At 38.0% G+C, this 19,836-nt stretch overlaps 1 protein-coding gene across 1 annotated transcript in view; it reads right to left on the bottom strand.

The window, feature by feature from the left end:
• Positions 1–19,836, bottom strand: part of DENND1A (DENN domain containing 1A) — a 1,966,771-nt gene that overhangs the window by 1,396,500 nt on the left and 550,435 nt on the right. Inside the window, 2 exon segments of the mRNA XM_053695696.1 lie at positions 9,147–9,266; positions 9,695–9,744. Of these exon segments, the coding sequence (XP_053551671.1) occupies positions 9,147–9,266; positions 9,695–9,744 (170 nt within the window).

Genomic DNA, 19,836 nt, shown 5'->3' with positions numbered 1-19,836 from the left:
TGCGGTCTACCCCGCTCGATTATTGTCCCACACGCCTTTGACGAGTTGTCGGCATTGTGTTGACACCAGGGTAATATCAACCTGCATTAATTAACGGACTGGTCGAGCGGGTTGGACTTCGACTTCTCTCAAAACCATTGAAAATTCATGGTATGCCTAGTTAGTTAAATTGCCCTGTTTGCCAGTTCTCTTCCTCATACTAAATGTTCTTTCCTCTCACTCCTTTCATACACCTACCTCAATGCTATAGATAACACCACACTACCTTTTATCGCCTTACCACAACTTATTAAAGCCACAGTAAATCCTCCACTTAGAAGTACCTGCACCCTTTTTCCTCTCTCCCTAAGTACCTCCTAATACACAGTCAATTTGCTGTAAATCTTGTATCCAGCTCCTCTAACAGCCTCACATCTTACATTACTTTCAAATCTCTATCTTTAGATAAAAAACATATTCTGTTTCTTTTTTTTTTATTTGCCTTTTTTTTCACTTAATAAATCTATTCAGGAGCCCTTTCCCGTCTCTTACCCCTCCATTTCCCCTCAGCCCTAACCCTTATCATTAACCTCTCTGCATTTTACTACTTAATTTCACTCTGACCAAACACCCACTTGTTGCTGTAGATATGGCTTCCCCACCGCAAGTAGGCACTATACAGATTGCAACACAAAATGTTAAAGGGTTCCTGTCAGCAGAAAAGCGGTCTATCGCTCTACACGACTTTTACAAACAAAAACTGGACATTGTAATGCTCCAAGAAACCCACATTAGGAAAACCCACAAACCAAAACTTCCCTCTAGATACTATGATCAGCACTACTTGAACTCGGGCCCTACTAAGCATAATGGAGTTTGCACGATATTTAGACGCAACACACCATTTGATCTACTACAACAATTTAGTGACTCGGAAGGCAGGATCCTAATACTAGTAGGGCTCTATTATGGCAGACCCATTACCTTGGCGAATATCTATGCACCGATCAAACCTACCCATAATTTCTTCCGCAAAGTTATTAATAAACTTCTTGATATAGCCAAAGGCCCGATTGTAGTTGGTGGAGATTTTAACTTCCCATCAAACCCAGCCCTCGACACTTCGACGGGCAAGTCATATCTCAGAAACACCCAGATTAAGAGTAACGTTGAGTTGTTGCAATCACTTACACTGATGGATACATGGAGAACTGCCCACCCCACCATTAGGGACTATACCTTTTTTTCCTACCCACAACACACCTATTCTAGGTTGGACTACATACTATGTGACCAAGCATTCCTCACTAGCCTAGTGGATTCTAAAATCTCACATACACCATGGTCAGACCATAGCCTAGTCAAAACTACCTTCAGTTGGTCTGCCAAACCCAGACACAGACTAAACTGGAGAATTAATGAGCGGATACTTACAGATAACGACACTCTAGACCAAATAGCCAAATACACTGACGAATACTTTTCCTTTAACAAATCCAGCGACACCACAGTTATGAACAATTGGGAATCATATAAGTGCTATATAAGAGGAATTATTATTCAACTCTCAGCGAAGCTGAATAAGCAAAGATCAACATTATATAATTCTTTAACTACTACTCTCTCCAATATAGAGCGCTCTCATAAACAAAACCCACAATCCACCCAATTACTCAACGAGTTAAAAGAAGCCAGAGAAAACCTTAATAAATTCTTAATAGAAAATGCTAACTTACGAGCTATGACCTCTAGAACCAAATTTTTTGCTGACTCTAATAAAGCTGGCCGCATGTTAGCCAGATCTCTAAAAAAACAGAGGCTTAGCTCTTATACTCACTCTATCAAGCTTCAATCGGGGGTAATTCACACCAAAAATGAAGATATAGCTAATGATTTCGCTTTATACTATTCCTCATTATATAATCTTAATACTGTTAATGATCAAGAGAAACACGCTAAAATGACAGCCTATCTAGATTCCATAGAAGTCCCCAAAATTCAAGAGGAAGATTTGAAAATATTAGACTCCCAGATAACGTCACAGGAGATAATAAACACCATCAAGTCTCTCCCCTCTGGCAAGTCACCCGGCCCAGATGGTCTTACAACAAAATTTTACCAACTACTTATAGGAAACATCTGCCCGCATTTATTAGAGCTATTTCAGTATATAGATCAGGGACAATCTTATTCCCAACCTCTACTAGACGCCATGATTACAGTTTTGCCCAAACCTGACAAGCCTACAAATATAGTCAGTAATTACAGACCCATATCATTGCTAAATGTAGATATCAAGATCTATGCCAAAATATTAGCTAATCGTTTAAATCCCATACTTCCAAAAATTATCCACCCGGACCAAGTCGGGTTTGTGGGGGGGCGCGAAGCCAAAGATAACACTACCAGAGTGCTTCACACACTATATACCTCACATAATAACAAAAACCCCTTAATTCTCCTTTCCACAGACGCTGAGAAGGCGTTCGACAGGGTCGACTGGCACTTCATGTGGTCGACACTGTCGAAATTTGGACTCTCGGACAGGTTTATCAATAGAGTACAGGCCCTTTACAACAATCCACTAGCTAAGGTCAAAGTGAACAACACACTATCACAATCTTTTCAGATTTCAAACGGCACTCGTCAGGGATGCCCCCCTTCCCCTCTGTTATTTGCCATTACTGTAGAGATTTTAGCAATCAAGATAAGGGAAAATGAGAGGATAATGGGTATACAGTTTGGGAATATAACACAAAAATGCCTCCTATTCGCGGATGACATTATCTTCTCACTACAATCACCTTCAATCTCCATACCGACGCTTTCACAGGAGCTAGAAGCATATAAACAATTTTCCAATTACTCCATAAACATGAATAAGTCGAGTATAGTGCATACACACCTTGATAAAGCGGACGCGGAATACCTCACATGTAATACTCCTTTCCAAATTTCAAATTCTCTCAGGTATCTGGGACTGACCATCCCTAAGAACCCTCGAGATCTATTTCACGAAAACTATGAAAAACTTCAAACTAATATATTTACTTTATTACATAACTGGCATAAACAAGGTCATCTATCTTGGATGGGCAGAATTAATACGATAAAAATGATGGTGGTCCCCATATATCTGTATTTGTTCCAAGCACTGCCTATCTCAGTCCCGAAAAATTACTTGTTTACCCAACAACGTATGCTAGAATCATTTATTTGGGCTTATAAGAAACCGAGAGTCTCCCGTAACTCTCTGTACTTAGATAAAGATGAAGGAGGGTTAAATATGCCAAACCTACCTCTATACCATCAGGCGGTGCACCTTACCCGAATAATAGCTTGGAACCACGGCTCACCATTTAAGCTGTGGATCCAAATGGAAGCCACTCTAATTCAACAACAAACTATGAGAGACGTTTGTTGGATACCTAGGCCACATAGAAACCCCTTAACCACCGAAAATGAATGCATTAAAACAACATTGATGATTTGGGACAAACTTATTCAACGACCTAATAAACTCTCTACTCCAGTATCACCCATGACCCCTTTATTAGACAACACATTGTTCTTTAAACAACACCAATTTCAACATAGCTCAGACAATATACAGCACAAAAATTTACCCATATACATGCTGACGGAATCTTTACAAATAAAAGACAGGCTAACCCTAAGGGATGCCCTAGGCCCTCCATTCCATAGCTGGTTCTCTTACCTACAAATAAGACATGCAATAGTGGAATGCGCATATAAAGATGACTGTCTGCGCATGCTTTATCCCTTTGAACAACTGTGTACAAATATAGATATAGGAAGAACGCACCTTTCCATCTCATATAGAATACTAAAAAACTCTACCCTCCACGAGCTACCCACATTTACCCAGCTATGGGAACGTGAACTCCAAACCCAACTCCCAAGAGAGGCTTGGAAGAGAGCCTTCCGCTTAACTCATACAGCCTCTATCTCCCTAACTATGGCAGAATCAAATTATAAAATTCTCTCACGGTGGTATTTGACCCCACATAGATTACACGAAATATTCCCAGGGGCAAACTCTAGTTGCTGGAGACGCTGTGGCGAAGTTGGCACCCCATCCCACATATGGTGGTCTTGTCCAGTGCTCTCACACTTTTGGTCTGCACTCGAAAGAAGCATTAATTGCACACTAAGCACACAATTAGCCCTCTCGGCCCCTATGATTCTACTTAACCATATTCCCAACGTGGGATGTGCATTTCGTAAAAAATTACTACAAATTCAGCTTACATGTGCCAAACGCATTATCCCTAGACTATGGAAACAACAGCAACCACCCACACTCCAACAATGGGAAGCCGAGGTGGACTATGTCTTGTCTATGGAAAAAAGATATGCATGTTTTGTAGGCAAAAAAGATTTCATACTTAATGTTCTATTTCTTTGGGAGCAAAGGACAAGATAATAAATGTCTACTAGGCGACGCTAAACCTAATAACAAACAACCAGACTTCATACAGAGAGGTTTCCCCCTTCCATCCTTCCCGACCCCTCCCCTAGGACTCCTCTATATTTCTATCTCTATTTCTATACATCTTTACTCTATACAACAAACTTTTGGAAAATTGAAGGTTAATCAACGAGTAAACAGTTGACTTTATTTCCAACCATTCCCCTTTTAACCAACACTCCAAGTGATGATAACTAAAGGGAAATTGTAACGCAAGTTGATAACAGACAGGTTACGTTTACTCCTATGTCTTTGATATTTGAGAATTTGTATGTTTGCATAAGTTGTTACTGAATATGTAAAAATTTCAATAAAAATTATTTAAAACAAAAAAAAGAAGAAAATCTAATGACATGGCCTCCTTGTTCACCTGATCTGAACCCCATTGAGAACCTGTGGTCCATCATCAAATGTGAGATTTACAAGGAGGGAAAACAGTACACCTCTCTGAACAGTGTCTGGGAGGCTGTGGTTGCTGCTGCACGCAATGTTGATGGTGAACAGATCAAAACACTGACAGAATCCATGGATGGCAGGCTTTTGAGTGTCCTTGCAAAGAAAGGTGGCTATATTGGTCACTGATTTGTTTTTGTTTTGTTTTTGAATGTCAGAAATGTATATTTGTGAATGTTGAGATGTTATATTGGTTTCACTGGTAAAGATAAATAATTGAAATGGGTATATATTTGTTTTTTGTTAAGTTGCCTAATAATTATGCACAGTAATAGTCACCTGCACACACAGATATCCCCCTAAAATAGCTATAACGAAAAACAAACTAAAAACTACTTCCAAAACTATTCAGCTTTGATATTAATGAGTTTTTTGGGTTCATTGAGAACATGGTTGTTGTTCAATAATAAAATTAATCCTCAAAAATACAACTTGCCTAATAATTCTGCACTCCCTGTAGACTGATACAAAGACGGATACAAAGTATCGTTTGGAAACCATTTGATCACGTAACCAAGTCAGATGACCTGACGTCAAAGCTTACGGAACATTCTGCAGTTAGACGCTCCTTTACGGATAGTGAACTTGGTTTGTTTCTCTGTCCTTGGATCTATCAACATCCAAGTCTGTGCACAACAGAATTACACGTAGTTCACGGACATTTGCAGTATAAGTATTGTCCTATTTTATCTGCCTTTCATTTATAGCTGTATTGATCATACACTACCCATTTTTGTTTTTATGTACTCATCTGCATGCTTTTGTATGCTCTCTGTTTAGAAGCATCAGTATTTCGAGTATTGAGTTTGATGTCAAACATATAGTGAATATTTAACTGCCAACAATTTATCGTATTTGCACGTTATATTTGTAACTTTTAATATAAATAACTTTTAGTGATATATATTATATTTGTATTCATTTTGGTTAGATGCCAGCATCACATATTAATAATTCATTTTGAATTTATTATTTTCGATTTATATTTTGCATTTCATTAATTATATTAAATGTCTTACACTTATCTTGGGTATCCAAATATTTTTTTATAATATATACTAATAACTTCAGGTCGGCTCTACATTGGAGCGCTTGTCCCACCCCCTTTTGTTTTTTTTCTGCATATTTGTCTTTATTTTGAGATTATAAAGACAATACAGGGATTTTAGCTATGACCTTATAGGTAGCTCCTTTACCACCAATTTCCCTTTTCTTGTCATTGTGTATGTGTTGTGTGTGTCATTGTGTATGTGTTGTGTGTGTCACTGTGTATGTGTTGTGTGTGTCATTGTATATGTGTTGTGTGTGTCATTGTGTATGTGTTGTGTGTGTCACTGTGTATGTGTTGTGTGTGTCACTGTGTATGTGTTGATGTGTGTATCATTGTGTGTGTGTCTCTATGCATGTATTGCTTTGTATGTGTTGATGTGTGTGTCTATGTGTATGTGTGTGTTGCCGTTTGTGTCTATGTGTGTGTTGCTGTGTGTCTACCTGTGTGTTGCTGTGTGTCTATGTGTGTGTTGCTGTGTGTCTATGTGTGAGTTGTTGTGTGTCTTTATGTGTGTGTTGCTGTGTGTGTCTGTGTGTGTGTTGCTGTGTGTGTTGCTTTGTGTCTATTGTTGTGTGTATCTATGTGGGTGCTGCTGTGTGTCTCTATGTATGTTGCTGTGTGTCTGTATGTGAGTGATGCTGTGTGTCTGTGTGTGATGCTGTGTGTCTATGTGTGTGTTGCTGTGTGTGTCTACGTGTGTGTTGCTGTGTGTGTCTGTGTGTGTGTTGCTGTGTGTGTCTATGTGTGTGTTGCTGTGTGTCTACGTGTGAGTTGCTGTGTGTCTACGTGTGAGTTGCTGTGTGCCTGTGTGTGTGATGCTGGGTGTCTGTGTGTGTGATGCTGGGTGTCTATGTGTGTGATGCTGTGTGTCTGTGTTGCTGTGTGTGTGTCTGTGTGTGTGTTGCTGTGTGTCTACATGTGAGTTGCTGTGTGGGTGTCTATGTGTGTGTTGCTGTGTGTCTATGTGTGTGTTGCTGTGTGTCTATGTGTGTGTTGCTGTATGTGTGTCTATGTGTGTGTTGCTGTGTGTCTGTGTGTGTTGCTGTATGTCTGTTGCTGTGTGTCTATGTGTGCGTTGCTGTGTGTCTACATGTGTGTTGCTGTGTGTCTACATGTGAGTTGCTGTGTGTGTCTATGTGTGTGTTGCTGTGTGTGTCTATGTGTGTGTTGCTGTGTGTGTCTATGTGTGTGTTGCTGTGTGTGTCTATGTGTGTGTTGCTGTATGTGTGTCTATGTGTGTTGCTGTGTGTGTGTCTATGTGTGTTGCTGTGTGTGTGTCTATGTGTGTGTTGCTGTGTGCGTCTACGTGTGAGTTGCTGTGTGTGTCTACGTGTGAGTTGCTGTGTGTCTATGCGTGTGTTGCTGTGTGTCTACATGTGAGTTGCTGTGTGTGTTTATGTGTGTGTTGCTGTGTGTCTACATGTGAGTTGCTGTGTGTGTCTATGGGTGTGTTGCTGTGTGTCTACATGTGAGTTGCAGTGTGTGTCTATGTGTGTGTTGCTGTGTGTGTCTATGTGTGTGTTGCTGTGTGTGTGTTGCTGTGTGTCTACATGTGAGTTGCTGTGTGTGTCTATGTGTGTGTTGCTGTGTGTGTCTATGTGTGTGTTGCTGTGTCTACATGTGAGTTGCTGTGTGTGTCTATGTGTGTGTTGCTGTGTGTGTGTTGCTGTGTGTCTACATGTGAGTTGCTGTGTGTGTCTATGTGTGTGTTGCTGTGTGTGTCTATGTGTGTGTTGCTGTGTGTCTACATGTGAGTTGCTGTGTGTGTCTATGTGTGTGTTGCTGTGTGTCTGCATGTGAGTTGCTGTGTGTGTCTATGTGTGTGTGTGTGTGTGTGTGTGTGTCTACCGTGTGAGTTGCTGTGTGTGTCTATGTGTGTGTTGCTGTGTGTGTCTATGTGTGTGTTGCTGTGTGTCTACATGTGAGTTGCTGTGTGTGTCTATGTGTGTGTTGCTGTGTGTCTGCATGTGAGTTGCTGTGTGTGTCTATGTGTGTGTGTGTGTGTCTACCGTGTGAGTTGCTGTGTGTGTCTATGTGTGTGTTGCTGTGTGTCTGCATGTGAGTTGCTGTGTGTGTCTATGTGTGTGTTGCTGTGTTTGTGTGTGTGTGTCTACTGTGTGAGTTGCTGTGTGTGTCTATGTATGTGTGTTGCTGTGTGTGTGTGTGTCTACTGTGTGAGTTGCTGTGTGTGTCTATGTGTGTGTGTTGCTGTGTGTGTGTTTCTACTGTGTGAGTTGCTGTGTGTGTCTATGTGTGCGTGTGTGTGTCTACTGTGTGAGTTGCTGTGTGTGTCTATGTGTGTGTGTTGCTGTGTGTGTGTGTGTGTCTACTGTGTGAGTTGCTGTGTGTGTCTATGTGTGTGTGTTGCTGTGTGTGTGTGTGTGTCTACTGTGTGAGTTGCTGTGTGTGTCTATGTGTGTGTTGCTGTGTGTCTGCATGTGAGTTGCTGTGTGTGTCTATGTGTGTGTTGCTGTGTTTGTGTGTGTGTGTGTGTCTACATGTGAGTTGTTGTGTGTGTTGCTGTGTGTGTGTGTCTACTGTGTGAGTTGCTGTGTGTGTCTATGTGTGTGTTGCTGTGTGTCTGCATGTGAGTTGCTGTGTGTGTCTATGTGTGTGTTGCTGTGTTTGTGTGTGTGTGTGTGTGTGTGTGTGTCTACATGTGAGTTGCTGTGTGTGTCTATGTGTGTGTTGCTGTGTGTCTGCATGTGAGTTGTTGTGTGTGTCTATGTGTGTGTGTTGCTGTGTGTGTGTGTGTCTACTGTGTGAGTTGCTGTGTGTGTCTATGTGTGTGTTGCTGTGTGTCTGCATGTGAGTTGCTGTGTGTGTCTATGTGTGTGTTGCTGTGTTTGTGTGTGTGTGTATGCCTCTTGCCTAAATTTGCTAAATTCCATTCAGTGTCTCCAAGCACTAAGGCCTCTTCAGGTTTGCAAATGTCTATATTATTGTATGCAGTACATTCACTAAAGATTGAAGAAATTAATAAGCTTTTGTTTTTTTGAGTTTACCACTTCCCCCCTTTATTTCAAACTCATCCCCGCATCCCAATAAAAAAGATATCTGGCAAACAAATTCTATTTACCCTTCCTGCAAAAGTGAACACCCAGAGCAAGTGCCCTAAGCAGGACAATAGACGTAATGCGGAAGAGAGTAGCATGACATGGCCAGTCTTACCTTAAGATACAAAAGCAGCTTTTGGCGCCTGAAGATAACCGGCAAAAGCCAAACCTCTGCTTGCTGTCAATGTCAGTCAGCACGAACGTGAAGTTATGTCCAACTTGAGTGGCCGAAAGGCTGCAAACAGCACGTCAAAAACAGACATAAATACATAGGGATGATCACTGCACAGTACTACTGCTATCGGCTGACATATTAGATACGCTATAAAAGAACCATATGTCCTAAGTAGGTGATGAGATATAACAGATCCCTCTGTGTTGTGTAATTACGTCCCCTACGTCTCTTTAGATGCGTGAGTGCAAACTGCAGCATACTTTTGCTTTAATGTATTTTTGGCTGTTATGTCCCCTTATATATATAGTGTGGTTTATGTAAAATGTAAAGCCTTCTATCCAATGCAGGAAAACAATGAATACTTCAGGTTTTCCTTGGTGACGCTATGTCATATCTATGTGCTTAGAATCTGTTTTTTTTCCCTCTCTTTATACAGGGCAGCCATTTCCAACGTTAACAGGTGAACATCAATGAGTTGTAAAGCTTACCTGTCCAGACAAAATGGGAAGCAAAACTTTGAGATGGTTTGCAGGACCTCCTAGAAAAACAGACAATAAGATGGGGGAGAGAGAGGATGCAAAGAGAGGGGGTGCAAAGAGAGAGGAAGATAGGGGAGAGGGGGTGCAAAGAGAGAGGAAGATAGGGGAGAGGGGGTGCAAAGAGAGAGGAAGATAGGGGAGAGGGGGTGCATAGAGAGAGGAAGATAGGGGAGAGGGGGTGCAAAGAGAGAGGAAGATAGGGGAGAGGGGGTGCAAAGAGAGAGGAAGATAGGGGAGAGGGGGTGCAAAGAGAGAGGAAGATAGGGGAGAGGGGGTGCAAAGAGAGAGGAAGATAGGGGGAAAGGGAGTGCAAAGAGAGGAAGATAGGGGGAAAGGGGGTGCAAAGAGAGGAAGATAGGGGAAAGGGAGTGCAAAGAGAGGAAGATAGGGGGAAAGGGGGTGAAAAAAGAGAGGAAGATAGGGGAGAGGGGGTGCAAAGAGAGGAAGATAGGGGGAAAGGGTGCAAAGAGAAAGAAAGATAGGGGGAGAGGAGGTGCAAAGAGAGAGGAAGATAGGGGAGAGGGGGGTGAAAAGAGAGAAAAAGATAGGGGAGAGGGGGTGCAAAGAGAGAGGAAGATAGGGGAGAGGAGGTGCAAAAAGATAGGAAGATAGGGGAGAGGGGGGTGAAAAGAGAGAAAAAGATAGGGGAGAGGGGGTGCAAAGAGAGAGGAAGATAGGGGGAGAGGAGGTGCAAAGAGATAAAAAGATAGGAGGAGAGGGGGTACAAAGAGAGAGAAAGATAGGGGGAGAGGGGGTGCAAAGAGAGAGAAAGATAGGGGAAGAGAGGGTGCAAAGAGAGAGAATAGGGGGAGAGGGGGTGCAACGAGGGAGAAAGATAGGGTGAGAGAGGGTGCAAACAGACAGAAAGATGGGGGAGATAGAATCCAAAGAGAAAGTAAGATAGGGGAAACAGGGTGCAAAGAGAGAGAAAGGGGGTGAAGCGAGAGAGGAAGCAAAGAAAGAACGAAGGAGAAAAAAAAGAAAAAGGGATCGAGAGATAGAAAGAAAGTAGAAAGTTGAAGAAAGAGTAAAGGAGGAGAAAGAGGGAAAATGAGGGAGAGAGGGAGAGATAGAGTGAATTAGATAAAAGGAAACAGAGTGTAGGAGACAGAAAAGGGGAAAGATAGAAGACAGTGTGTAAGCGAGAGATAGGGAGAGAAAGAAGAGTTTGAGGGGGAGACAGAGGGTGGGGGACAGAAAAAAAAAGACATTGAGAGAGGCAAAAAGGGAGGAAGAAGGAGAGAGAAAAGGAAGTCAAAGAGGAAGAAAAAGAGGAAGAAACAGAGGGCGGGTAAGGGAGGGAAAGAGAAAAAAAAGTTACTTTTAGTAAACAGTTTGCTTAAAGGCTGAACAAACATAACACTGAGAAAGGCAATAAAAACTGCAGACATTCACTTATATAAACCATGTAAATTAACCCCTTAGCTGCCATAGAATCTGCATCACATCTAAGGGTCATATAATAAGCAAATAGTGACAAATCGAGTACTGTGAACCTGTGCCAATATGTCAAGCTCTTAAAATGAAACTTGTATTTTGTTAGTTATTTTTAGGTTGCCAGGAAGGATGAAAGCATCTCTCCCGGTCACAAGCATGGGTGTGAAATAATGAGCAGTACTGTGCCGCAGAAGGGGAGAGCGAGTGGGAGGTCTGATGAGACCCATCTCTCCTCTAGGGACAGACACCAGCCACAGCATATGGGGTGCGGGAGAGCTGACATCAGCCCTCATGAGGCATGTCACTGACGGGCTGGTGTCTGTAACCTAGAGACCAGCACCCTGGGAATGTGTGTGTGCAGCAGCAGAGCATGGGAGACGCACAGGGCAAGTCACATCCGTGCTTCCTTTTGTACGACCTCTAGAACTGCACAGTGCTCACTCATTTATGTTGTGTCATTTATTTTATTCATCTCACACCCTTTGACCCAACACTGCGAATTTTAATGAATACTTCCAATTCAGAGACAGACGCTTATTAACTCATTGCAGTCACATTAACTGGGGAGAAGTCAAATACATTGGAAATTGAACTAAAATTTTAAATGGAAGGAAAGGGAAAAAAAACCAAGTATGAGCTCTATAGACAGAGCAGAGGGCTCAATATTATGGTAAAACCAATTTGGAACTGCAAGCAGCTCGATCTCTAAGTTGCTAGTGCATTCCTTGTAATCGCATGCAATCTGGTACTGAGTTACAAATACATGACACTACCGCTATTATTATTATTATTAGTAATATTAATGTTGTTATTTTAAATTAGTATTATTATTATTAAAGTATAATTATAGTTATTATTATTATATATTATTAATATTATTATAAGTAATAGAAATGTTATTTTTATTTATTATTATTATTATTATTATTATTATTATCATAAGTATTATTATTGTTATTATTTATTAATATAATAATAATTATTATTATTATAATAAGTAATATTAATGTTATTTTAAATTATTATTAGTAGTAGTAGTAATATTAATGTTATTTTAAATTAGTATTATTATTAAAGTATAATTATTGTTATTATTATTATTATTATTATAAGTAATAGAAATTACATTTTTATGTATTATTATTATCATAAGTATTATTATTGTTATTATTTATTAATATAATAATTATTATTATAATAAGTAATATTAATGTTGTTATTTTAAATTATTATTATTATTATTTTTATTATTATTAACATCTTAAGGACATATGACGGAATTTTTTCGTCATAAAACAATTGAGCAAACTGAAAGCTGTGTCCTTAAAGGGTTAAAAGTATTATTATTGTTGTTATTGTTTATTAATATAAGTATTGTTGTTATAATAAGTAATAGAAATTGTATCTTTATTTATTATTATTATCATAAGTATTATTAATGTTATTATTATTAGTAGTAGTAGTATTGTTATTTATTAATATAAGTATTGTTGTTGTTATTATTATTATTATTATTATTATTATTATTAGTAGTAGTAGTAGTAGTAGTAGTAGTAGTAGTAGTAGTAATAGAAATGTTATCTTTATTTATTATTATTATTATTATCATAAGTATTATTAATGTTATTATTATTAGTAGTAGTAGTAGTATTGTTATTATTTATTAATATAAGTATTATTATCATCATCGTTATTATTATCATTGTTGTTATTATTAATATTATTATAGTTATTATTATAGTTTTTATCATTACTGTTGTTATTATTATCATCATTATTGTTATTATTATTATTTATATTATTGTTATTATTATTATTATCACTATTGTTATTATTTTATTATTTTTATTATTAAAGAGACAATGAACCCACATTTTTTTCTTTTGTGATTCAGATAGAGCAGCAATTTTAAGCAACTTTCTAATTTACTCCTAAATCAATTTTTCTTCGTTTTCTTGCTATCTTTATTTGAAAAAGAAGGCATCTAAGCATTTTTATGGTTCAGACTCTGCACAGCACATTTTTATTGGTGGATGAATTTATCCACCAATCAGCAAGGACAACCCAGGTTGTTCACCAAAAATGGGCCGGCATCTAAACTTACATTCTTGCATTTCAAATAAAGATATCAAGAGAATGAGAAAAAAAAATGATAATAGGAGTACATTAGAAAGTTGCTTACAATTTCATGCTCTATCTGAATAATGAATGAAAAAAATTGGGTTCAGTGTCCCTTTAATAATATTTTATTATTGTTGTTATTATTAGTATTAGTATTATTATTATTATTATTAATAATAAGAATCAATATATGCATGTTTTATATAAAATGTTTAGTTATGTGTAATAAAAAAAAACTTTGAAATATACAGTAATTATTTATTTTGCCCCTTTTCATGTAATTTAAATCTGAAGATTGTTGATTCTCTAATTCCCTGAAATGGAAATGCACCTACTGACTTGGCTGATATGTTATTCTATAGCAAGACATCACAAATGTCTTGTAATTTAATTACAAGGCGATTACTGTTCATTTTTAAAATGCAAAATGTTAATGCCCCATATAGGGCCAGATTACAAGTGCCAACATTTGCACCTGAACAATGAGGGGTTTATTATGGGGGTTTGCACTCCTCTGGCTTACCACTGGTATACAAATGAAAAATAACTTTATTGCTTGAGTACAGTTACACACATAATAACACCATCTAATAAATATACATTACACAGTACAGTTACACACACATAATAACACCATCTAATAAATATATATTACACAGTACAGTTACACACATAACACCATCTAATAAATATACATTACACAGTACAGTTACATATGTAAATATGACCCTGGGGATAGTCTCCCTATGGGTGATGGGGGAAACCAGACGTGGACTCCTTGCCCAATGTGCTTAGAGGGATATGGCTGCACCTCACTGACGAGGCCCAAAGGAGGCCGAAACGATCATCTGGGGTTGTCATGTTCCTTGTTCAGAGGAGAATTGCCTGGTATTTCGTGGCTGGACTGACCATGTCGGCGGGATCAGACTGATATACTACAGGAAAGTTTTCCTCTGTGAAAAGCACAATTGGGCAGAAAGAAGCTACTACCAGGTGGCAACCGGGCCATAGAACAAGCTATTGATGCTGCTGTTCGTTCCTGGCAGACTGCTTCTCATTCTGTTTTACAGTACAGTTACACACATAATAACACCATCTAATAAATATACATTACATAGTACACTTACACACATAATAACACTATCTAATAAATATACATTACACAGTACAGTTACACACACATAACACCATCTAATAAATATACATTACACAGTACAGTTACACTCATAATAACACCATCTAATAAATATACATTACACAGTACAGTTACACACACATAACACCATCTAATAAATATACATTACACAGTACAGTTACACTCATAATAACACCATCTAATAAATATACATTACACAGTACAGTTACACACACATAATAACACCATCTAATAAATATACATTACACAGTACAGTTACACACAAAAAACACCATCTAATAAATATACATTACACAGTACAGTTACACACATAATAACACCATCTAATAAATATACATTACACAGTACAGTTACACACATAATAACACCATCTAATAAATATACATTACACAGTACAGTTACACACATAATAACACTATCTAATAAATATACATTACACAGTACAGTTACACGCATAATAACACTAACTAATAACAATACATTACGCAGTACAGTTGCACTCATAATAACACCATATAATAAATATACATTACACAGTACAGTTACACACATAACACCATATAATAAATATACATTACACACTACAGTTACACACATAATAACACCATCTAATAAATATACATTACACAGTACAGTTACACACATAATAACACTATCTAATAAATATACATTAAACAGTACAGTTACACACATAATAACACTATCTAATAAAATACATTACACAGTACAGTTACACACATAATAACACCACCTAATAAATATACATTACACAGTACAGTTGCACACACATAATAACACCATCTAATAAATATACAATACACGGTACAGTTACACTCATTAACACTATCTAATAAAAATACAATACACAGTACAGTTACACACATATTAACACTATCTAATAAATATACATTACACAGTACAGTTGCACACATAATAACACTATCTAATAAAAATACAATACACAGTACAGTTGCACACATAATAACACTATCTAATAAAAATACAATACACAGTACAGTTGCACACATAATAACACTGTCTAATATACATTACACAGTACAGTTACACTAATAATAACACTATCTAATAAATATACAATGCACAGTACAGTTACACTCATAATAACACTATCTAATAAATATGCATTACACAGTACAGTTACACACATAACACTATCTAATAAATATGCATTACACAGTACAGTTACACACATAATAACACCATCTAATAAATATGCATTACACAGTACAGTTACACTCATATTAACACTGTCTGACAAAAAAAAACATTACACAGTACAGTTACACTCAAATTAACAAGGTCTGATAAATATACATTATACAGTACAGTTACACACATAATAACACTATCTAATAAATATGCATTACACAGTACAGTTACACACATAACACTATCTAATAAATATGCATTACACAGTACAGTTACACACATAATAACACCATCTAATAAATATACATTACACAGTACAGTTACACTCATAATAACACTGTCTAATAACAATACATTACACAGTACAGTTACACTCAAATTAACAAGGTCTGATAAATATACATTATACAGTACAGTTACACACATAATAACAACACTATCTAATAAATATACATTACACAGTACACTTACATTCATAATAACACCATCTAATAAATATACATTACACAGTACACTTACATTCATAATAACACCATCTAATAAATATACATTACACAGTACAATTACACACATAACACCATCTAATAAATATACATTATACAGTACACTTACATTCATAATAACACTTTCTAATAACAATACATTACACTGTACAGTTACACACATAATAACACTGTAATAAATATACATTACACAGTACAGTTAAATTCATAATAACAACATATAATAAATAAACATTACACAGTACAGTTACACACATAACACTGTCTAATAAATATACATTACACAGTACAGTTACACACATAATAACACTATTTAATAAATATACATTACACACAGTACACTTACATTCGTAATAACACCATCTAATAAAAATACATTACACAGTACACCTACATTCATAATAACACCATCTAATAAATATACATTACACAGTACAACTACATTCATAATAACACCATCTAATAAATATACCTTACACAGTAGTTACACTCATAATAACACAATCTAATAAATATACATTACACAGTACAGTTACACACATAACACCATCTAATAAATATACATTATACAGTACACTTACATTCATAATAACACTTTCTAATAACAATACATTACACAGTAAAGTTACACACATAATAACACTGTCTAATAAATATACATTACACAGTACAGTTACACACATAATAACACTATCTAATAAATATACATTACACAGTACAGTTACACTCATAATAACACCATATAATAAATATACATTACACAGTACAGTTACACACATAATAACACTGTCTAATAAATATACATTACACAGTTTAGTTAGACACATAACACTGTCTAATAAATATACTTTACACAGTACAGTTACACTCATAATAGCATCATCTAATAAATATACATTATACAGTCACACACATAATAACACCATCTAATAAATATACATTATACAGTACAGTTACACTCATATTAACACCATCTAATAAATATACATTACAAAGCACAGTTACACTCATAATAACACTATCTAATAAATATATATTACATAGTACATTACATAGTACAGTTACACTCATAATAACACTATCTAATAAATATACATTACACAGTACAGTTACACACATAATAACACCATCTAATAAAACATAATTTATGCTTACCTGATAAATTCCTTTCTTCTGTTGTGTGATCAGTCCACGGGTCATCATTACTTCTGGGATATAACTCCTCCCCAACAGGAAATGCAAGAGGATTCACCCAGCAGAGCTGCATATAGCTCCTCCCCTCTACGTCAGTCCCAGTCATTCGACCAAGAATCAACGAGAAAGGAGTAACCAAGGGTGAAGTGGTGACTGGAATATAATTTAAAAGATATTTACCTGCCTTAAAACAGGGCGGGCCGTGGACTGATCACACAACAGAAGAAAGGAATTTATCAGGTAAGCATAAATTATGTTTTCTTCTGTTATGTGTGATCAGTCCACGGGTCATCATTACTTCTGGGATACCAATACCAAAGCAAAAGTACAAGGATGACGGGAGGGATAGGCAGGCTCATTATATAGAAGGAACCACTGCCTGAAGAACCTTTCTCCCAAAAATAGCCTCCGAAGAAGCAAAAGTGTCAAATTTGTAAAATTTGGAAAAAGTATGAAGCGAAGACCAAGTTGCAGCCTTGCAAATCTGTTCAACAGAGGCCTCATTCTTAAAGGCCCAAGTGGAAGCCACAGCTCTAGTGGAGTGAGCTGTAATTCTTTCAGGAGGCTGCTGACCAGCAGTCTCATAGGCTAAACGTATTATGCTACGAAGCCAAAAAGAGAGAGAGGTAGCAGAAGCTTTTTGACCTCTCCTCTGTCCAGAATAAACGACAAACAGGGAAGAAGTTTGGCGAAAAACTTTAGTTGCCTGCAAGTAGAACTTGAGGGCACGAACTACATCCAGATTGTGTAGAAGACGTTCCTTCTTTGAAGAAGGATTTGGACACAAGGATGGAACAACAATCTCTTGATTGATATTCCTGTTAGTGACCACCTTAGGTAAGAACCCAGGTTTAGTACGCAGAACTACCTTGTCTGAGTGAAAAATCAGATAAGGAGAATCACAATGTAAGGCTGATAACTCAGAGACTCTTCGAGCCGAGGAAATAGCCATTAAAAACAGAACTTTCCAAGATAACAATCTTATATCAATGGAATGAAGGGGTTCAAATGGAACACCCTGTAAAACGTTAAGAACTAAGTTTAAACTCCATGGCGGAGCAACAGCTTTAAACACAGGCTTGATCCTAGCTAAAGCCTGACAAAAAGCCTGGACGTCTGGATTTTCTGACAGACGCCTGTGTAACAAGATGGACAGAGCTGAAATCTGTCCCTTTAATGAACTAGCTGATAAACCCTTTTCTAATCCTTCTTGTAGAAAAGACAATATCCTAGAGATCCTAACCTTACTCCAGGAGTAATGTTTGGATTCGCACCAGTATAGGTATTTACGCCATATTTTATGGTAAATCTTTCTGGTAACAGGCTTCCTAGCCTGTATCAGGGTATCAATAACCGACTCAGAAAAACCACGTTTTGATAAAATCAAACGTTCAATTTCCAAGCAGTCAGCTTCAGAGAAGTTAGATTTTGATGTTTGAATGGACCCTGTATCAGAAGGTCCTGTCTTAGAGGTAGAGACCAAGGCGGACAGGATGACATGTCCACTAGATCTGCATACCAAGTCCTGCGTGGCCATGCAGGCGCTATTAGAATCACTGATGCTCTCTCCTGCTTGATTTTGGCAATCAATCGAGGAAGCAGCGGAAGGGGTGGAAACACATAAGCCATCCCGAAGTTCCAAGGTGCTGTCAAAGCATCTATCAGAACCGCTCCCGGATCCCTGGATCTGGACCCGTAGCGAGGAAGTTTGGCGTTCTGGCGAGACGCCATGAGATCTATCTCTGGTTTGCCCCAACGTCGAAGTATTTGGGCAAAGACCTCCGGATGAAGTTCCCACTCCCCCGGATGAAAGGTCTGGCGACTCAAGAAATCCGCCTCCCAGTTCTCCACTCCCGGGATGTGGATTGCTGACAGGTGGCAAGAGTGAGACTCTGCCCAGCGAATTATCTTTGATACTTCCACCATTGCTAGGGAGCTTTTTGTCCCTCCCTGATGGTTGATGTAAGCTACAGTCGTGATGTTGTCCGACTGAAACCTGATGAACCCCCGAGTTGTTAATTGGGGCCAAGCTAGAAGGGCATTGAGAACTGCCCTCAATTCCAGAATGTTTATTGGAAGGAGACTCTCCTCCTGATTCCATAGTCCCTGAGCCTTCAGAGAATTCCAGACAGCGCCCCAACCTAGTAGGCTGGCGTCTGTTGTTACAATTGTCCAATCTGGCCTGCTGAATGGCATCCCCCTGGACAGGTGTGGCCGATGAAGCCACCATAGAAGAGAATTTCTGGTCTCTTGATTCAGATTCAGAGTAGGGGACAAATCTGAGTAATCCCCATTCCACTGACTTAGCATGCATAATTGCAGAGGTCTGAGGTGTAGGCGTGCAAAAGGTACTATGTCCATTGCCGCTACCATTAAGCCGATCACCTCCATGCATTGAGCTACTGACGGGTGTTGAATGGAATGAAGGACACGGCATGCATTTTGAAGCTTTGTTAACCTGTCCTCTGTCAGGTAAATCTTCATTTCTACAGAATCTATAAGAGTCCCCA

Source organism: Bombina bombina, chromosome 12 (genome assembly GCF_027579735.1).
Source record: "Bombina bombina isolate aBomBom1 chromosome 12, aBomBom1.pri, whole genome shotgun sequence".
In the NCBI taxonomy this organism is placed as follows: domain Eukaryota; kingdom Metazoa; phylum Chordata; class Amphibia; order Anura; family Bombinatoridae; genus Bombina; species Bombina bombina.
The sequence above is the reverse complement of the archived record's forward strand: the minus strand, read 5'-3'. Positions and strand labels throughout refer to the sequence as shown.